Source organism: Rana temporaria, chromosome 13 (assembly GCF_905171775.1).
Source record: "Rana temporaria chromosome 13, aRanTem1.1, whole genome shotgun sequence".
Lineage (NCBI taxonomy): Eukaryota > Metazoa > Chordata > Amphibia > Anura > Ranidae > Rana > Rana temporaria.
In genome coordinates, this window is record NC_053501.1 from 73,575,717 (window position 1) to 73,596,179 (window position 20,463).

Below are 20,463 nucleotides of genomic sequence, written 5' to 3' on the forward strand. Positions count from 1 at the left end.
CGTCCTCGACTTTGTGCGGTGATATCTGAATGATGCCTGCAGCTACAGGCATCATTCAGATATCAGTTTTCTGCTGATTCTGTGCACGATAAGAATGATCATAGTGGCAGTTCCGCCGCTTGATCGTTCTTATAGGCAGCCATCCGGTGCTTCTCCGGGCTCTCCCGTACCATCGGGGGCCCAGAGAACTAATCGGCCGGCGCTGGCTGCGAAGCATAGAGATGACTGGTGACCAGATCATCACCAGTCATCTCTATGATCATTGGAGGCCCGGGCGCGATGTTGTGACGTCACGCCCGGGTTCCCGGAAGTAAACAAAGCAGCAATCGCGCCTGTCGGCATGAGATCAGTGATTTTTTTTTTTTTTTTTTCACAATCTCATGCTTTCAAGCCTGGAGGAGAGATGTGGGCTCTTATTGACCCTGCCTCTCTCCATAAAGAGGACCTGTCATACACTATTCCTATTACAAGGGATGTTTACATTCCTTCTAAAAGGAATAAAAGTGATCAAAAAATAATAATAAAAGAAAAAGTGTAAAAAATAAAATAAAAAAAGAGTAAAATTCTTTTTTTTTTTTTTTTAAACGCCCCTGTCCCCAGTAGGTCGCGCTCGGAAGCATACACGCATGCAAGTCCTGCCCACATATGTAAATGCAGTTCAAACCCCACATGTGAGATATCGCCGCATGCGTTGGAGCGTGAGCAACAATTCTAGACCTCCTCTGTAACTCAAATGGTAACCTGTAAAAAAAATTAAAGCGTCTCCTATGGAGATTTTTAAGTACCAAAGTTTGGCGCCATTCCATGAGTGTGTGCAATTTTTAAAGCGTGACATGTTGGGTATCTATTTACTCGGCGTAACATCTTTCACATTTTATACAAAAAAAATTGTGCTAACTTTACTGTTTTGTTATTTTTTAATTCATGAAACTGTTCCCCCCCAAAAATAAATATATATATATATATATATATATATATATATATATATATATATATATTACACATACATGTGTGTGTATGTTTGGGGGTTCTGATTAATTTTCTAGCAAAAACATATTTTGATTTTTACATGAAGGAGAGAAGTGCCAGAATAGACCCGGTGGACAAGTGGTTAAAGGGGTTGTAAAGACAAAAATATTTTCCTCTTAAATTAAAGTCTGACAGTAGCTGATAAAGTAAAAAGTAATGTTTTGCATTATAACTAGTTTGATACCTGTTGAAATCGAGCTGTTTTATTCACCTCCGTCACTCCTGAATCGTTATTCTCACTGACTTCCTGGTTTGCGGTGCGCATTCATTCTTGCTACATCACGGCCTAATGGGAACTACAGTTCCCATTAGGCTTTAGGCTTAGCCCCCATGCCTGTGGGGGATAAGAGAGCATCTTCACGCAGGGCTGTAGTCATAGGGAGGGGGTGAGCACATTCTGCTTTCCACCATGCAAAACGGCTCAGATGGAAAGCAAGAAGAGGAGAGACAGGAAATGGCATTTTCAAACCTGGATTACTGTATTTTGGAGGTCAAAATGAAAAACGAGGTAAGTGATATTTAAATGCTCTAGCTTACAGCAATCAATTGATCTAATAAAAAACGAACCTTTAGTGTTCCCTTAATAGGTAACATAAGTGACACCTTTTTTTTTTTTTTTATAATACTTTCTAGATTAAATTCATAGGGTTACATTTGTAAATGTATCTCTCAATGCCTTCATTTTTACTTGGTGAATGCCTTTTACTCCTATTATAAATAACAAATTCTACAAGGAAAGCTGAGGTGGATGCCATTCTATTGTGCAGGGACATGTCTATTGCTGTCCTGGGTGGGGACGTGAACAGACATTTTTTTTACTTGTGATTTTAGTAATTCACTAAATATTCATATATTTTAAAGGTGTTTTTGTTTTATCTTGTGTTTTTTTTGTTTTTCTAGATGACAGAGATTTTAAGAAACTTCAGGAATTGGAGGTTCCCAATAGCAGAGGTATGTGTTTTTGATATGTAGCTGTTGAAAAACTTTTAGCAAACATCATTTCATTAAGGTGTCCTTCCTTTTTTTTTTATAATATAGTCAACTTGATGTACATGTGTTAGAAATGTGCTAAGGCAAAGCTATCTATAAGCACTAGATGAACAGACCGCTATCCAACCACAAAACAATATTTCTTTCTCTGGATCAGAACATAGACCTAAATTTATCACATATGTCTTCTGTGCTCAGTTCTATCACAATAACCTCTAAAATCTTTTCTAAAAATCTTTCTAAAATCTGCTGTAACGAAAAGACAATGGGCTCCATTCATGGAGTGAACACGTGACCTAACCATTACGATTTTCAGCCACACATGAGCATCATTATCGCTTACTGAATTGAGGCCATTGTCTTCATGGCACTAGTTCTGATTATCTTAAAGCCAACTTTCACAATGCATACATCTGATCTAGTTTTTAATCTAGCCAATGTAAGTTGGGACATGGTAACTTTTTAGGTAAAATATCTTTGATCTTGAAAGTGCTGCTAGACTCAGCTCATTTTTCAGGAATGTGATGTAGCTGATATCTGAACAACCTATCACCAGATCTGAGCCAACTACTTCATCAAGGCGGTTGTTTGCATTGCCCCTGGCTCAGGTTTCCCAAAAGGTTTACACCAACACAAATGTTTTGGATAGTTGCAATTTGCATTGGAACCTCGCTGTTTACAGTGGTACCTGGAGAGCATGACAGTTTAAAGTAGACGTCTACCAAAATGTTTTATTTAGAATGCAGTGGGGAAGGTCAAATCGCTGGTGAAGAAAACAATGTAGTCTATTCTGGCAAACAGCCAAGGGGGCTGTTTTTTTTTTTTTTTACTTTTTTGCTCCTCTAGTTAGAACCTCTTGTCAGGTAAGGTATAGAAGTCATTCCCTCTGGGTAGATTTCTACCTTTACCTAAAAGTGCCATTTGGCACAGGGTTGATCTAGTATTATAGGGTTTATCTGTACATATTTTTCATGTTGCTATCTGAAAAGTCATCAACCTATTACTTGCTAAATGATTTAATAAATATTAATATGCAGGGAGATTTAAAATATGGTTAAAGTATTACTAAACCCAATATAATATAAAAACAATTCATTCATCAGTGCTCTGGCATTCACAAAGCACAGCCAGTGATGGCACTACAGCCTAGGACAGTGTTTCTCAACCAGGGTGTCATGTGTATTCCCCCATGGTGTTGCAAACACAGGACCCAGTTTGCCCTGGGTCAGTGTTGTATTGTCATGGCACTGGTGGAGAAGATGCCAATGCTATAAATATCAATGACATACCAGGGCCAGGATGCACAGGCTCGTCCATTGCTATATTGATGGCAGCTGGCTTGCCTGCACCATGGCAATGCATGAGGCCCCTTTCACACGGACGGATAGAATGGTGCTTTTAGCTGCGGATTTTACCGCAGCTAGAAGCACACAATGCTTTCCTATGACACACTTCACACACACTACGGTTACCTGCGATGTCCCGCAGGTAACCGCAGTGCACTGTGTCGGCTGCGTTTGGTTTGGATCATGAGGGGGAACTCCACGCCAAATTTAAAACTTGGATCGGGTTCCCCCTCCAAGAGCATACCAGGCCCTTGGGTCTGCTATGGATTTTAAGGGGAACCACTGTACGCCGAAAAAACATGTTCCCCCCAAAATCCATACCAGAGCCGTATTCGAGCAGCAGCCCGGCCGGTCAGGAAATGGGGTGGGGACGAGCTAGTGCCCCCCCCCCCTTAACCGTACCAGGCCGAATGCCCTCAACATGGGGAGGTAGGTGCTTTGGGTAGGTGCTTTTATTAATTACAATAAAACCCTGAACAATCTCCTTGCTGCACTTTAACTTTGAAGCCTTTTAACAGTTTCTAAAGTATTATGAGAATTCAAAGTAAAGAACATCTGTAAACGCATTCCTTTTTCTACGCAAATGGGCTACACATTGATCTCCGCAGATTCATCTAATGACACTTTGTATAGCTATTGATACTGTTGTGCTTTTTTAAGGTCAGTTTTACCTGCACAGTATTTATTTTAAATTCTTTTTAATGAAGATATTTTTGAATACAAGTCAATCTATATGAAACGTATTCACGGAGACGTATGATCATAAAAAATGGCTACATTTATTGGTTGACAAAAATATGAATATTTACATGAAATTAAAATACCAATTTCGTTACATGAACGACTTGAAAATCAATAAAAATACCCCCAAAATGGGCATGCAGTACACTTGACATTTGTGCCATGACATATTCTCAATGTGGTTCAAATACCTTGTGTAAATGACAATGAAACGGAACGTCTATTTCACAAGTCCAACCGTTGCTATACTGCAGGTAAGTAGGTGCTTAACAATGTGAAACAAATTGGACTTTGTTTTGTCACTAAAATTGGAACTAAGCAAAAAGGAAAAATGTAATGAAAAATTTACTCTAGAGAAAAATCGACCGGTTATTGATTAATGAGAATAAATCATAATTGTAAAATATGCAATACTTCAATATTTTAGAGAACAACAATAGATTCAAGATAAAATCAAAAATGACATAATTACCCATTCCAAAATGGCTATTTCCTATTTGCAAGTAACCAGAGTTAAAATTGCTGCCGTGGCTTTCTATATGGATCATCGCGGGTGTGAAAATATGTCTTCATGCATTATGCAAGTGTATCAGTTTGTCTGAGAGTGTAGATCTCCCACTGTGCCCCTTTCTGTGGGAGTCACCCTCCTCTTTTAGTCATTCCTCCATGGGTCATTTTTTTTAGAGTCCCTTTCTTGACTCCTTTTCATCTACTTTTCCTTCACTTAAGTACCCCTCCAGACAATAAGACTATAAAGTTTATACTAAGTTCTGCCCAACCAATATGTGTCCTTAACTCATAGGTTGGTTGCACATATGGTAGGTACTGTCAAAGTGTCTGGTTTCTATAGGCTGACAACTTAATAATTAACAGTTCTCTGGACTTTGAGATCCTCAAGTAATATCACTTTCAACCACCAGGTGTCTCACCTTTATTGTGAGATTATCTCTTTACGTTAATATTTATATTATTGGGGAGACAAAATATATATATATATATATATATATATATATATATATATATATATATATATATATATATATATATATATATATATATATATATAATATACCGTATTTATCGGCGTATACCGCGCACTATTTTGCCCTGAAAATCAGGGCAAAATCGTGGGTGCGCGATATACGCCGATACCCGCTTTCCCGCCATGAGTTTGAATACTGCGCCCGCATATAGCGAGCGCAGTACACTCGTGAATCTTCGGCCAGTCTCGGCGCCTCTCGTACTGACGTCCTGAGCATACAGGACGTCAGTGCGAGAGGCGCCCGAGCCTGCCCGAAGATTCACGAGTGTACTGCGCTCGCTATATGCGGGCGCAGTATTCAAAGTCGTGGCGGGAAACGAGCGGGAGGACGCCGCCGAAGATGGACACCGGACCCGCCGAAGATGGACGCCGGACCCGCCGAAGATGGACGCCGGACCCGCCGAAGATGGACGCCGGACCCGCCGAAGATGGACGCCGGACCCGCCGAAGATGGACGCCGGACCCGCCGAAGATGGAGGCCGGACCCGCCGAAGATGGAGGCCGGACCCGCCGAAGATGGACGCCCGACCCGCCGAAGACGGACGCCGGACCCGCCGAAGAGGACACCCGAAGCCGCAGAAGGACGCCGGACCCGACGAGGCCGCAGATGGACGCCGCGCAAGACATCAAAACTGTAAGTACAAAAAAACAAAAAATCTTTTTTTCCCACAGGATTGGGGGCCACTTTGGGGGTGCGCGGTATACGCCAGAGCGCGTTATACCGCGATAAATACGGTATATATATATATACGCACATATACACACACACACACACACACACACTGGTAACTTTATATTATATAAAATACAATTAGTATATTTTTGATTCCTGCGTAACATGCTTCTATATTCCTGTATAAATGTATATCTTTGAAAACAGTTTGTTCTAAACATACACAGATTATATCTATCACTATATATATATATATATATATATATTATGTCTTTCTTCTAACAAAGTCTCTAGATCAACAGATGCTATAATCATACTTTTCCATATGACCTAAGATGTCATTGATAATCTAAACATTATTTTTCATTTATCCCATGTCAACATATATTCTTTTAATATCATGTGTATTTATAATGCATCCTGCATACAGAGGTTTTCTTGAAATGTCTGAGAAGTGGCATATGCATCACTTATATATCTGTATATATAGATATATTATCATAAGACACATTTATACATGACTTGGTTTATTTATGGTTTGTTAAAATCGGACCTTAGACTGTCTTCTAATGAAGACCGGATACTATCCCAGCTGTATAAACAAATTCTCCTTATGGACTTTTCTTGGTCAACATCATCCATTGTTTTTAAGACCACTAGAGTCAACATTAGTATTTACTAAAATCTATTCATAATGGGTTTCTCTGCCATAGCTTTCTTGAACAAAAAGTCCCAATAGCCCGAGAGCTCAAGACACCAGTTTGTCCATTCTCAACTACTTTGATACCATTGTTCAAATCATTGTGTACACATCAGGCCTTGTCTTTCGTTTCCACAAAGGGCTCATAAAAAATTTGAAGATGGTTAATTCCCTGACCATTGGAGAACATGTGTTTTTGCTGTGAACGGTCCAATAATGGTGAATTCTGGTTCATTAGCTTTTTAGGCCTAAGTGAACTTTTAACATCTCTTGTTTGGTTTACGAAAAGCATCATTGTTTCTGATTCAACACAAGGCTTGTAAAAGTAAAAAAAAATGGCTAATGTATTGAAGGCTTTGCAAAGGCTGTGAAATCATCTGTTTTGCTCTGAAAGGTTTTCATTTGCAATAGTTCACTTCAATTTTGAGGCCTACTGGACTTTCATATTTCTGCTAGTAAATATAAAATTATTGTTTATTTTTCTCCTTCATAACCCACGACAATACACAATAATTTCAATATAAAATGTAATGACGACACTTCTTTTGCCATCCCTCTGCAGCCCGTTGTGTAGAGATGCCAGAGACTGGTTCATGCCGAGCTTCGTTCTCCCGCTGGTACTATGATCCTGTCTCCCAGAAGTGTACAGGCTTTACTTATGGAGGATGTAATGGAAATGGAAATAACTTTATGCATGAAGCAGAATGTGAAGAGTTTTGCAAAGGCGTCTCTGGTGAGTTTTATATGAGAAAAACCAGATATCTGTGGCCAGTAGAGGCTCACATTGGATAAAGTAGAATTAAGGCCTTCAGAGGTTGATTTGAGGATTATGAAATATCCTTGCAGGCACCACAGTGTTTGCACGCTGGCAGCATTGCTAGTTTTATCACTGCTTAAATTCCTCCCATATCCTGAGTTGTTTTTATGGCTTCTGTGTATTTGGCCCACTTATTATCCCAAATGAAGCTCTATAAACTCCCTTTCACTGTAGTACCGGTCCCAGGTAGTAACCACTAATGGCCTTCTCCACCACTAGTATTGAAGTGCACAGGTATATCTTCTTCTTTTTTTTTTTTTTTTTTTTTTTAATTTTTTTTTTGTTTAGTTTTATTTCTTGTAATAGGATGACAGCACCCCTTTATGGAGAGATCTGGGGTCAAGACCCCAAATCTCACCTTTAACCTTTTTAAAGCAAAAGATCAAAAACATTCTTTACTTCCGCCCTAGACTGGAAGTGATGTCATGACTGGTCTCTGTCTGCCTCTGTGACCAGCTGGCCACAACATCGGAGTGTGTTTCTCAGGTTTGCTGGTGAAAATGGTAGGCCAGAGAAACGTGCCATGAGGTGAGGGATGGGAGTGATGTCTGCTTGGACTGCTTTAATGGGAAAGCTGGTTAAACGGTAAACCACATGCAAACTGCAATGTATATGTACAGTATGTATTGTGGTCTGCATGCAACAAAAGCATTACATTGTAAAGTTTAAACCAGTATCTCCTATACTGATACAGTACTTTGCCTGTCTGGCTTGCTGGGTGGTGTTTACAGCTGGTGACACATAAAAAGTTTTGACCCAGGTGTTTGACAAGACAGGTATGTTGACATGGAAAGGAAAAGGGATAACATGGGGGGGGGACCTGATAGCCACCCCATGGGACAGAAGTTGTGTATGGAGAACGAACAACAGTATTGATCTTGGATAGTATGACTTAATTATCAAAAAAAATACCAAAAACTCCTCCAAACACAGACAAAATTAAAAAGATTAGACCATGTTGTCCCTCACATTCAGCACAGCAAGGTGCCACTCACACATGCAAACATACCACAATTTCCTCAATACTTCCTGGTATCTATACCTAAGAGGTCTGGGTAGGGGGGGTCACAGGATGCTGAGCAATACTTCCCCCATACAGGGCTAATTGTAAGCTACTGGCACCTCTGACCCTCCTACTACATAAGACAATCCCAGTGAAAACACGGCTCTCAGACTAATGATACACTTCAGGAAGAAAACTGTATATAGCAATGTACTAATGAGGTAAATCAAGTTGTAGGCTGCAGCTAATACACTGAGGTAGCTTCTCCACACAATCCAGAGTATACCCCCTTAGCCATTTGTGTTGGATTTACCACTTACAGTAGGTGTTTGTGATATTGTGCTTTTAGCACGACAGCGTCGCGCTGATACTCGGCGACAGGGTGCCGAGATCTCGCCGACATCTCACACTCACTGGAATAGTGACAGCACATCCCAGCAAGCGCGTCATAGAAGCGACCGGAGATCCGACTTGGATTCCCGCCAATTCTACACGTGTGCGGCGTTTGTTATGAATCCTGAGGGGGAAGTCCCCGCCGGATTTTAAATAAAAATCCGGCATGGGTCCCCCCCTCAGGAGCATACCGGGCCCTTAGGTCTGTTATGGGTTGTAGGGGGTCCCCCTACAATCCATACCAGACCCGTATCCAAAGCACGCTACCCGGCCAGCCAGGAAGGGAGTGGGGACGAGCGAGCGCCCCCCCCCCTCCTGAGCCGTACCAGGCTGCATGCCCTCAACATGGGGGGGGTTGGGTGCTCTGGGGCAGGGGGGGCGCACTGCGGCCCCCCCCCCACCTCAGAGCACCCTGTCCCCATGTTGATGAGGACAGGGCCCCTTCCCGACAACCCTGGCCGTTGGTTGTCGGGGTATGCGGGCGGGAGGCTTATCGGAATCTGGGAGCCCCCTTTAATAAGGGGGCCCCCAGATACCGGCCCCCCACCCTAAGTGAATGAGTATGGGGTACATCGTACCCCTACCCATTCACCTGCAAGAAAAGTGGTAAAAACACAAATAAACCACACAGTGTATTAAAATATTTTATTTTTCTGCTCCGGAGGCCGCCCCCTGTCTTCTTTATTAGCTCTTTTACCAGGGGGGGCTTCTTCTTTGACGTCTTCGGGTGGGTGGGGGCCGCCGTCTGGTTCTCTTCCACCGCCGGGGGGGGTGGCTTTTAAAAAAGCCCCCACCCCCCCGGCGGGTTTCCTCCGGCGTCTTCGGCGGGGCTCTTCTTCTTCCGCTATCCCGACGGGTCTTCTCAACTCTCCGGGGTTCTCCTTCTGTCTTCGCCGCTCTCCGTTGTTGACTCGGCGCACCCCGGTTCTTCGTCTCGCTGTCCGGTGTCTTCTTCCGTGCTGTACGTCTTCTCCTTCCGTGCTGTGATGAGTTCTTCTTCCGTGCTGTGACGTCATGTTCTTCACTTCTCTCCTTCTCCCGATGTTGACTCGCCGGTCCTCCTCGCTGAAATGACGGATGCGCGCCTTGCATCGGACCTATATAGGCCTCACAGTCCCATCATGCTCTGTACCTACCCATGTGATACCTACCACGTGGGTAGGTATCACATGGGTAGGTACAGAGCATGATGGGACTGTGAGGCCTATATAGGTCCGATGCAAGGCGCGCATCCGTCATTTCAGCGAGGAGGACCGGCGAGTCAACATCGGGAGAAGGAGAGAAGTGAAGAACATGACGTCACAGCACGGAAGAAGAACTCATCACAGCACGGAAGGAGAAGACGTACAGCACGGAAGAAGACACCGGACAGCGAGACGAAGAACCGGGGTGCGCCGAGTCAACAACGGAGAGCGGCGAAGACAGAAGGAGAACCCCGGAGAGTTGAGAAGACCCGTCGGGATAGCGGAAGAAGAAGAGCCCCGCCGAAGACGCCGGAGGAAACCCGCCGGGGGGGTGGGGGCTTTTTAAAAGCCACCCCCCCCGGCGGTGGAAGAGAACCAGACGGCGGCCCCCACCCACCCGAAGACGTCAAAGAAGAAGCCCCCCCTGGTAAAAGAGCTAATAAAGAAGACAGGGGGCGGCCTCCGGAGCAGAAAAATAAAATATTTTAATACACTGTGTGGTTTATTTGTGTTTTTACCACTTTTCTTGCAGGTGAATGGGTAGGGGTACGATGTACCCCATACTCATTCACTTAGGGTGGGGGGCCGGTATCTGGGGGCCCCCTTATTAAAGGGGGCTCCCAGATTCCGATAAGCCTCCCGCCCGCATACCCCGACAACCAACGGCCAGGGTTGTCGGGAAGGGGCCCTGTCCTCATCAACATGGGGACAGGGTGCTCTGAGGTGGGGGGGGGGCCGCAGTGCGCCCCCCCTGCCCCAGAGCACCCAACCCCCCCATGTTGAGGGCATGCAGCCTGGTACGGCTCAGGAGGGGGGGGGGGGCGCTCGCTCGTCCCCACTCCCTTCCTGGCTGGCCGGGTAGCGTGCTTTGGATACGGGTCTGGTATGGATTGTAGGGGGACCCCCTACGCCGTTTTTTTCGGCGTAGGGGGGGCTCTCCTTACAACCCATAACAGACCTAAGGGCCCGGTATGCTCCTGAGGGGGGGACCCATGCCGGATTTTTATTTAAAATCCGGCGGGGACTTCTCCCTCAGGATTCATAACAAACGCCGCACACGTGTAGAATTGGCGGGAATCCAAGTCGGATCTCCCGTCGCTTCTATGACGGCTCTGTCTCCATCGCGGCAAGCCAGCTCGGCGCTGGCTCCCGCGATGGGGCTCGTAGGTGCTCAATCTCGCTGAGAAAGAGAGCAAAATTGACACAAAATCGGGTTCACCTACTGTATGTGGAGTATATGCAAATGGATGTTTTCAGCCCAATAAAGGGAATACCTAAGAGTCCTGCCCCAGGTTACACATGAATTTACCTCGGTCCCACGTAATCCCTCATCAGGGTTCCTATGAGGTCTCCTATAATAAGGATACAGTGAGTGAGTGAGTAACTTTTGTATAGCGCAACAAATGCGAACTTAATCGCCTCAAGGCTAAGGATACAGTCAAAAGTGTAAGTGACAGTCCATAGCCAGTCCTTTTGATGGGCTAACAGTGACGGCACTTCAGATCACTCCACTCCATGCCAGGTATTTAGTTGAAATTTGGACTGACACAACCAACTTCAGATTTAGACCACTCTCACATATAGAATGGTGAAACACTATCGCCATATTGACAGCAAGATTTACGCTGTGTCTGTGTGAGTGGGAGGTTGACATAAGTAACCACAACTGTCTGGAGGCTCTCACCACTCTGCAGTGCTGGTATCCTTTATCTGACTTCTCCTCCTGTCATTCTCCGATGTGCAGTGAATTGCTGTGACGGCTAGGGTTTACGAGGGAGAGCCGCCCACATTTCGTGGCTTTGTGTATACATATACTAATTCAACACCATTTTTTATTTTATTTTTTCTTCTTCTAGAGCAAGATATTTTTGATACACGAATGGGAGACAAGAGTGCTCAAGAAGAAGGTGGTTCAGGTGAGGTTTACAAGTATATAGTTCTACTCTAAAAAACATGCATCTATCTTTGCTATGGCTATGCAAATTAAAGTCGATTCAAATATTGACTGAGCCAGTTGGAAAATCCTCAGCCGAACAGTGAATATTTCAAGCAGATCAGAAGTGCTGTCGCTCCTCGGGCTGTGAATAGAAGCCTGTCTAAGATTTTCTGCAGATTTGTCTTCAGATTTACCAAATCCATGTAGTGCAAGGGCCTGCCTGATTGCATACAAATTGAAACACTTAAGGTTTGATCTTATATTACAGGGCTCAAAATTTCAAGTCCTGAGCCACTAGCCAGGCCTCAAGAGTTACTCGCCACCAGTTGCCCCACCTAATTTATACACTGCCCTGCGCCTAATTGCACCCGTAAACACGCCCTCATAGATTATCTCATGGAATGACAATGTTTTATGCAGAATCAAGTTACAAAATTAAATATTACCAACAACAACTTTAACAAAATGGGACAGGGCACTGGGGGCAGACCAGAGGGACAGGGCACTGGGGGCAGACCAGAGGGACAGGGCACTAGAACTGGGTCTTTTCCCCATTCTCTTGCTGTCTCCTCTGCAACTCCCATCCATCCTCTCTCTCTCCCATTCATCTCATCATCAGGAGCCTGTGTGTGCGGCTCCACGCTTGCATGTCCCCACTTCCCCCTTTTATTCAGGCTAGCAGAGAGGAGAGGAGCTGCAGCACAGCGGGAGGGAGTACAATCCAGCGCTGAGATCCACACAACTGCACAGCCATTGACACCATAGCACAGCGCACACTGACAGCGCACAGCACACATTGAGACCAGTCTGTTCACAGTGCTCAGCACAAGGAGAAGAAAACTGCACAAACTAGAAGGCTGCCGCTCTCATTTCAGGGCAACTTTCAGTTAGCGCTGCACCAGAGTGGTAATTTTTGCAATCCTCCACCTCACTCATTACTTTCTGCTCTCCAGCTACAGGCTCAGAGAGGTCATACTGTTAGGTCCCATGGCTTAATGAGAATTGTAAGGAGAGCACCTGTGTACTGCTCTGCCTGTGTGCGGCTCAACAGACTACTTTTCCCGAGCATGCACCTTTCCTCTTCGGCCGCCAATCTCATTGGGACTCAAAGTGTAGGCACAGATTGGAGGGAGATTGGTCATGCAGCCCTGTCATCACTCGCCCCCAGCTTAAATCCACTCGCCAAATGCTAGTAGGCGAGTGGAAATTTTGAGGGCTGTTGTATTATATTGTTTTGGTCAATCTGAAGACAAAAATCTGCAGAAAATCTAATAGTGTGTATGGGGTCTATGACTGCAGAGGAAAGTGGCCTGGGTTGTCGCTTTGTCTGTATGCCTAAACCCAGCGGCTGTCCAGAGCAATGAAGGCAAGTTTCCAGCTATCCAGGATGACACCACACTGCAGAGTATGGGGGTGTGACAATGCGTTTCAAGGTGATACTGCCCCTTTCTCAAGAGCGGTGCGGTCCCCCCCTTCCTCACAAGCAGATCTCTACTTTGTTACATGCTTTGGAGAGCAGGAGAGACATTAGAGGCTATAAGACCCCCAATGTCTTCACAAAGAGTCCCTGTCACCCTCCCAATGCGATTACACGAGTTGAACCCCTTGTCGTGGCAAAAAGGTAAATACAATTAAGGCATAAAATGTAACACCCATTGCATTGCCCTGTGCACACCCACAGCTGCAAACATGAGCCCAGGTTCCTCGTGTATATAAACGTGATCACACTTCATGTGGGGGGTATTGCTGTCAATGTTGAAGTGAGCGCAACAATTCTATTTTAGGGCTCACAGTTGACTCTAAACCGATGAGCTGCAAAGACTTTTTTTGAAAGCGTTGCCAATAGAGATTCTTGGGTATCCTCCTTCCCTTTTTTTTTTTTTTATTTTGTTTTATATCATGGGCGCACACAATTTTAAGATTTGGCATGTTGGTATCTATTTACTTGATGCAACCTCAACTTTTATATTTTACCCCAAAAAAATTAGAATTTTATAGTTTTTCCTGTAAATATGCAATTTATAAACGTGCGCAAATATATATACTGTAGCATAAAAAATTACATTACAAGGCCTCTGCTTTAGAAAAGGGGGACGTTTGAGGGGGGAAAAGGGGGGTTTGTGGGACTTTATATGAAACACACCACTGGAATATGATCAGTCGATTAATACATTTTAAATTACATTTATTGGATACAATTGAGCATACTAGGCAATGCAAAATACATCACAGTAAATAACATACAAATTATAATGAACATGATTGGTAAATCACATGATAATGAAGTAATGGTAATAACTATAATAATTACATAATATGCGTCCAATGTGCCCAAAGTTTTATATAATAAAATCGATCCAATTATTTACAAACATGATTATATAAAGCCCTTATTGATATAATTGATTTATGATTCTCTGAGGTAAAAATCACATGGTACTGCATAGTTGCTGTGATATAGCATCAATAAAAATCTTGACGTGTTTCGTGGATAAACTTCCACTCATCAGCAGCAGAAAATATATAATGATCTGGGGGCTTTAGGTAATTTTATCGCCAAAAATGGTGATTTTTACATGTGTGCAAAAAATTTTATAAAATGCTCTAGTGCCAAAGTCCACAATTCATCCAAAAAACAGATTTACATAGGAAGGCCAGTCCACATCAATCCCAGCACTATTGTCTAGTTTCAAGGCTGCCACTTCAAAACTTGGTAATCCAAGTAAACAGACCACACCCAAAATGTTTAGGCTTATGCTCGATTCTTACTGGTGTGACATGAAAGGCGTGGGACTGTCGATCCAAGTTTGCCCTACAACTTTGGTCCGATATGAATCCGACTTTCATGCAACTTTAATGAACTGGATCTGATTTTGATCTGACGTGGGGTCCCCCCTTCAAATCTATACCAGATCCATCATGTCCAGTGACATCACAAGGGGGCGGGTCTCAAGTTGATGTCACTTGATGGCCACGCCCCATAAGAACTGTCAGACGCCAGAGCTGACAGAATGGCGGGAGCCAGCATTTGAGTAAGGAGTGTTTGCTTTATTTTCAGTGGGATGTCGGCAGTGAAGAAATGTGATTGCCGTTGAAGCTACCACAGGGGACATTATTCATAATAATACCCCATACTCATTCACATAGGGGGGCCAGGATCTGTGGGCTCCTTTCTTAAACAGGCTTTCAGATAAGCCCCCTGCCATCACACCCCCACAACCCAGGATTGTGGGGGAGTGGCCCGTGTCCCCATCAACTTAGGGACCAGGTGTTGAGGGCATGTGGCCTGGTATAGTTCAGGGGGGAGGGGGTGCTTGCTTGGACCCCATGCCACTTTAAAAAAAAAAATTGCATGGAGTTCCCCCTCAATTTTAAAACAGACCTGACTGGCTTGGTATGGATGGGGGGGACACTTACGGCTTTTTTTTTTTTTCATTACTAACATTGCCTCTGAGTGCATGTCACAAGTCGGATCAGTTAAGATGCTGATCTGTCTTGGATGCAACTTCAATTAAATTCAGTGGCCGGAAGTCGGACCAAATTAGTGCAGGAACCTTTTCAAAATTTGGACCAGTTAAGACAGCTCTCATAGGGAAACATTGATTTTTTTTTTTTTTTGCGTGTTTTTCATCTTGTGCTCTTAAAGTTGAGTGATTGTCGTACCAGTGTGAACTGGGCTTTAGAGACAATTTTTATTAAATCAATCTAGAAGATGGTATGGCAGTCTATTTTAAAGAAATGCATTTAAAGTGTCTAAATGTACAGAATTCTGTGCAAATTGGACAGTGGACTAATATTTTGCTGTGTGTTTCTTATTCTCAGGCTCTGCTGAGGTGGCCATCGCAGTGTTTCTGGGAATCTGTATTCTGGTTGTCTTGGCTGTCATTGGATACTGTTATCTGAAGAAGAAAAAAAGTAGTAGTAACAGGCGACCGCCTACTGTGAACAGCACTGTCATTCCTACTACTGAAGACACAGAGCACCTTGTATATAACCGCACCACCAAACCTGTGTGAGTGACCTGTGTTCCTCCCAATGAGCTCTAACTTGGTTTATAGACTTCAACACTCCATGTTGTGCTCTAACACAAACAAGACTTGGATGCACACAGCCAGTAGCCAATGTGGGTTTGGCAGCATTTACAAAAAGACTAACTTGTACATAAAGTGGATTTTCTGGTTGATGGGAGTCCTCCCATTTTTTTTATTTTTTATTTTTTCCTTTTTATTTAGTTTTTCAATATACTGTAGATATTTATAGTTTTTGATGAAAATGTATTGTTTAAATGTTTTTTAATACACATGAAGATTTTGGTGTCTTATACTGAAAAGTTTCCTTGTCTTGTAACCTGAGCGAATTGGTTAAATCTGGTTGGCAAGTTCAATGTAAGTTTTGGTAATCAAATGTCCATGTTTGAGAACCAGCATTTGTAATCTGTGGAAACATTTAAATCTACTCTTGTTTTAGGCCCCTTTCACATGTGTCCGCATTTTCGTCCATCCGTTGCCGATGAAAACAGGACATACATTGGTCCCTATGTGATTGCGGGTGTCAGCGGATGACCATCCGCTGACACCCGTAATCACCCGCCTCCGCAAAGGTCCATTTTTTCGAATGGAAAAAAATCCTATTTTTCTTCCGTCTGGCGGATCGGATGAACACTGACATACGGTCCGTGTTCATCCGATCCCCCCCATAGGGGAGAGCGGAGGAAAGACAGGGCGGTCCCTGCACAGTGTGCGGGGACTGCCCTGTCAGCTGACGGCTCAGCGGGGATTTTACGGAGGATCCCTGCTGAGCTTTACGGACACACGGAGGCAGATCATTACTGATCCGCCCCATGTGAAAGGGCCCTTACTGTTTGTTTCAAAATGCAGGCCCTTTATTGGTTGATTTACTAAAACTGGCGAGTGCAAAATCTGGTGCAGCTCTTAGAATCCGCTTCCAGTTTTTTTTTTTTTTTAAAGCTTAATTGAACAAGTTTAAGCTAAAAGCTGATTGGCTACCATGCATAGCTGCACCAGAATTTGCACACTCCAGTTTTAGTAATGTATCCCTTAGTGTTTACCTGCTTTACCTTGCACATACTGTGTACCGGTATTTATAGTTTAGCCCATTTAATTCTAGACTAAAGTCAGATGTTCCTAGCTCAAAGGTAACATGCTTTGATTCTTTCAGAGCCACCTTAATAGGTTTCATTAAAAGTTAATGATACGTTTAATGTCCTTTTTTATCCTTTTTTTCAGATCCCTCTCCCAGCACACTTATAATGGACAATACTTGCCTACAACCCTACTACTCTGACACTGAAGCCTCGTACACACGCTTTGTTTACTCGGCAAGAACCAGCAAGAAAACTGCTGGCAGAGCTTTCTTGTCGAGTATACCGAGTGGGTTTGCGAGGCTTTCAGGTTTCTCGACAAGAAAACTGCCCAGAATCTAGACGAGAAAAATGACGAATATGTTCTCCATTTTCTCGTCGTGAGATTCTCTGCAGTTTTCCTGACGAGAAACCCGATAGTGTGTGTAAACTTACCTGGTCGCCGTGGAAACCCGTGCATGCTCTAAATGACTTTGACGCATGTGCGGTAGCTTTCTAGGCATAGGTAGGGTGCAGCAAGATGGCTGTGCCGGTATCGGTATCAAATTTAGCCACCACATCTGAGGTCTGGTTAGCTAAAATATATTACATTTCTGTTCTTTGGTTTCATTTGGCTTTAAAGCTCTACTTTAATTTTACCTTTTGGAATAAATATGGACTGTATGGCAAAATCAGACTCTACCCTTTCTTAGAAAACGTGATGGTAACTACTATAACAATTCTTGGATGTGGTCACTAAAGACCTAGATATATAGAAACTTAGGTTTAAAACATTGATTTTTGAATGCAGTGATTCTGGCAGTGAATGGGTTAATGTGCTAGAAATGAACATGGCTGCATTATCGCCCTAGTGTTGAAGTCTGTCAAATGTATAATAATATACATGAACTATTTAAATGCTGCTGAAATGTTTAAAAAAAAATGTATATTTCTTTTTGTTTTCTTCTTGAGATGCTTTCATTATTGCGATATGAATTTCTACATACCCCTTGCTTTAACACCAAAGTATTGTTCCATATTATTTAAAGCTGTGGAATAAATAGAAACTGTTTTAATTGTACTAGCAAGTATTTTTCTTACTTCTTTTTATAGAGTTAAAGCAATTTTGGAAACGCTTGCCTTGTAAAAAAGGAAAAGAGTATTCATAAGTGATCACACTCCTTCTGTTCTCCGCTGCATAAGATCTAGGGGAGGAGAAGCTGCAGCACACTAAGCTTCCTAGTGTAAGGCTGGGGGGGGGGGGTGTTGATCATTGGAGGAGAGTACACAGAGTTCCCAGAATAGCTAGAGAACACAGTGTGTTCTGCTTCATGTAGTCCTATTTTTTAATAGGAAAGCCGAGGGACTGTCAGGGACACCAGATACTTCACACAAAGGAAGCAATACAAAGAGGACAAGATACTTTCATACAAGTACATGGTATAGCAGGCACATATCAGGAATATGAAATGTTGGGGTTGCATATTCTTTAATATTTGGCTCACTCCTGGTTGATGTTGGCCTGATTTAAGTGGTGTAGCCTGTGGGTAATTAAAAGGTTTATTTGTATGCATATACAGTATGGGCTAGATTCAGGTAGCTCGGCACATCTATCTCCTATGTGCTACGCCAACGTAAAACGGGGAGCCCAGAACAGTGTTCTCAAAGATCTTGCGCCGTACGTTGCGCCGGCATTGCGCCGGCATAGTGTAAAGCCCGCCTAATTCAAACTAGGCAGGTAGTGGGCGTGCCTCATTTAAATTAGCCGTGACCCCATGAAGGGCCGATCGACTGGCGCATGCGTGCGCATGCTCAGAATCACGTCGCATATACTCCCTAAGATACGACGGCTCAATGCGAACGACGTGAACGCAACCTACGCACAGCCCCATTCACTTACGACTTGCGTAAACGACGTAGAATTTGACGGCTCTTTCAACATCTTTAACATTGGCTGCGCCTCATATAGCAGAGGTAACTGTACGCCGGACGTAAGCCTTGCGTAAACGGCATAGCGGGCGCAAGTACGTCTGTAAATCGGCATATCTAGCTCATTTACATATTCTACGCGTAAATCTACGGAAGCACCCCTAGCGGCCAGCGTAAATATGCACCCTAGATACGACGGCGTACGGCAACCTACGTCGGTCGGCTGAAGCTAGATTTCAGGCGTATCTAGGTGTGTATGTATGTATGTATGTATGTATTGATACACTGTTTTGAGTTTAGCTACTGTAGATCCACTCTTCCTAATATACTGACAGGCAGGTGATTGTGCTAGCTGCAGTATTTTCACTTGGTGTACTGTCTTCTGCACAGTGTGCACCTAAAGCCACGTGAATACAATTGCTGTTGTTCTCATATTAATACCACAGGCAGTGACTGATCAGCAAGTATTGTCAGTATTTGTGCAGCTACATCTCCCTGCAGGCCATTAGTATGTCTGGAAGGACAACAATGAGAGGCAGAAAGTCATGAGCCGATAAGAGGGCAAGCAGGCTCTGCGTCTAGAGGCAACAGTGCTGCTGGTTGTGGACACGGTGCATCCTCATCAGCACGTGGCGGTGGGACACGCTCGTCCTTTTTTCCGGCAGCTGGCCGCGTTGAGCCGCAACATGCCGAACACTTGGTAGAGTGCAGTGGCGGCTGGTGCTCAAAAATTTTGGGGGGGCGCAAAGAAAAAAAAAATTGCAGTCTCACTGTGCCCAATTGCAGCCACTGTTACATGCCATCAAATGCAGCCACTGTGCCATCAATACCATGCCATTAAACGCAGTCACTGTGCCATCAATTCGCACCACTGTGCCATCAATTCGCACCACTGTGCCATGCCATTAAACGCAGCCCCTGTGCCATACATTGTCACCACTGTGCCATGCCATTAAACGCAGCCCCTGTGCCATACATTGTCACCACTGTGCCATGCCATTAAACGCAGCCACTGTGCCATCCATTGTCACCACTGTGCCATGCCATTAAACGCAGCCACTGTGCCATACATTGTCACCACTGTGCCATGCCATTAAACGCAGCCACTGTGCCATCCATTGTCACCACTGTGCCATGCCATTAAACGCAGCCCCTGTGCCATACATTGTCACCACTGTGCCATGCCATTAAACGCAGCCACTGTGCCATACATTGTCACCACTGTGCCATGCCATTAAACGCAGTCACTGTGCCATCCATTGTCACCACTGTGCCATGCCATTAAACGCAGCCAATGTGCCATACATTGTCACCACTGTGCCATGCCATTAAACGCAGCCCCTGTGCCATACATTGTCACCACTGTGCCATGCCATTAAACGCAGCCCCTGTGCCATACATTGTCACCACTGTGCCATGCCATTAAACGCAGCCCCTGTGCCATACATTGTCACCACTGTGCCATGCCATTAAACGCAGCCACTGTGCCATACATTGTCACCACTGTGCCATGCCATTAAACGCAGCCACTATGCCAATTGTCCCCACTTTGCCCTGTAAATTGCGTCCCCCCCCGGCACTTACCTTTACTGGAGTCAGG

General features: G+C 44.0%; 1 protein-coding gene across 1 annotated transcript in view; it reads left to right on the plus strand.

Annotated features, from left to right (window-relative positions):
• Positions 1-16,250, plus strand: part of SPINT1 (serine peptidase inhibitor, Kunitz type 1) — a 72,767-nt gene extending 56,517 nt beyond the window's left edge. Inside the window, exons 7-10 of the mRNA XM_040332889.1 lie at positions 1,930-1,980; positions 7,084-7,254; positions 11,775-11,834; positions 15,677-16,250. Of these exons, the coding sequence (XP_040188823.1) occupies positions 1,930-1,980; positions 7,084-7,254; positions 11,775-11,834; positions 15,677-15,870 (476 nt within the window). The 3' untranslated portion in view covers positions 15,871-16,250. The remainder of the gene's footprint in view (positions 1-1,929; positions 1,981-7,083; positions 7,255-11,774; positions 11,835-15,676) is intronic.
• The last annotated feature ends 4,213 nt before the right edge of the window (positions 16,251-20,463 follow it).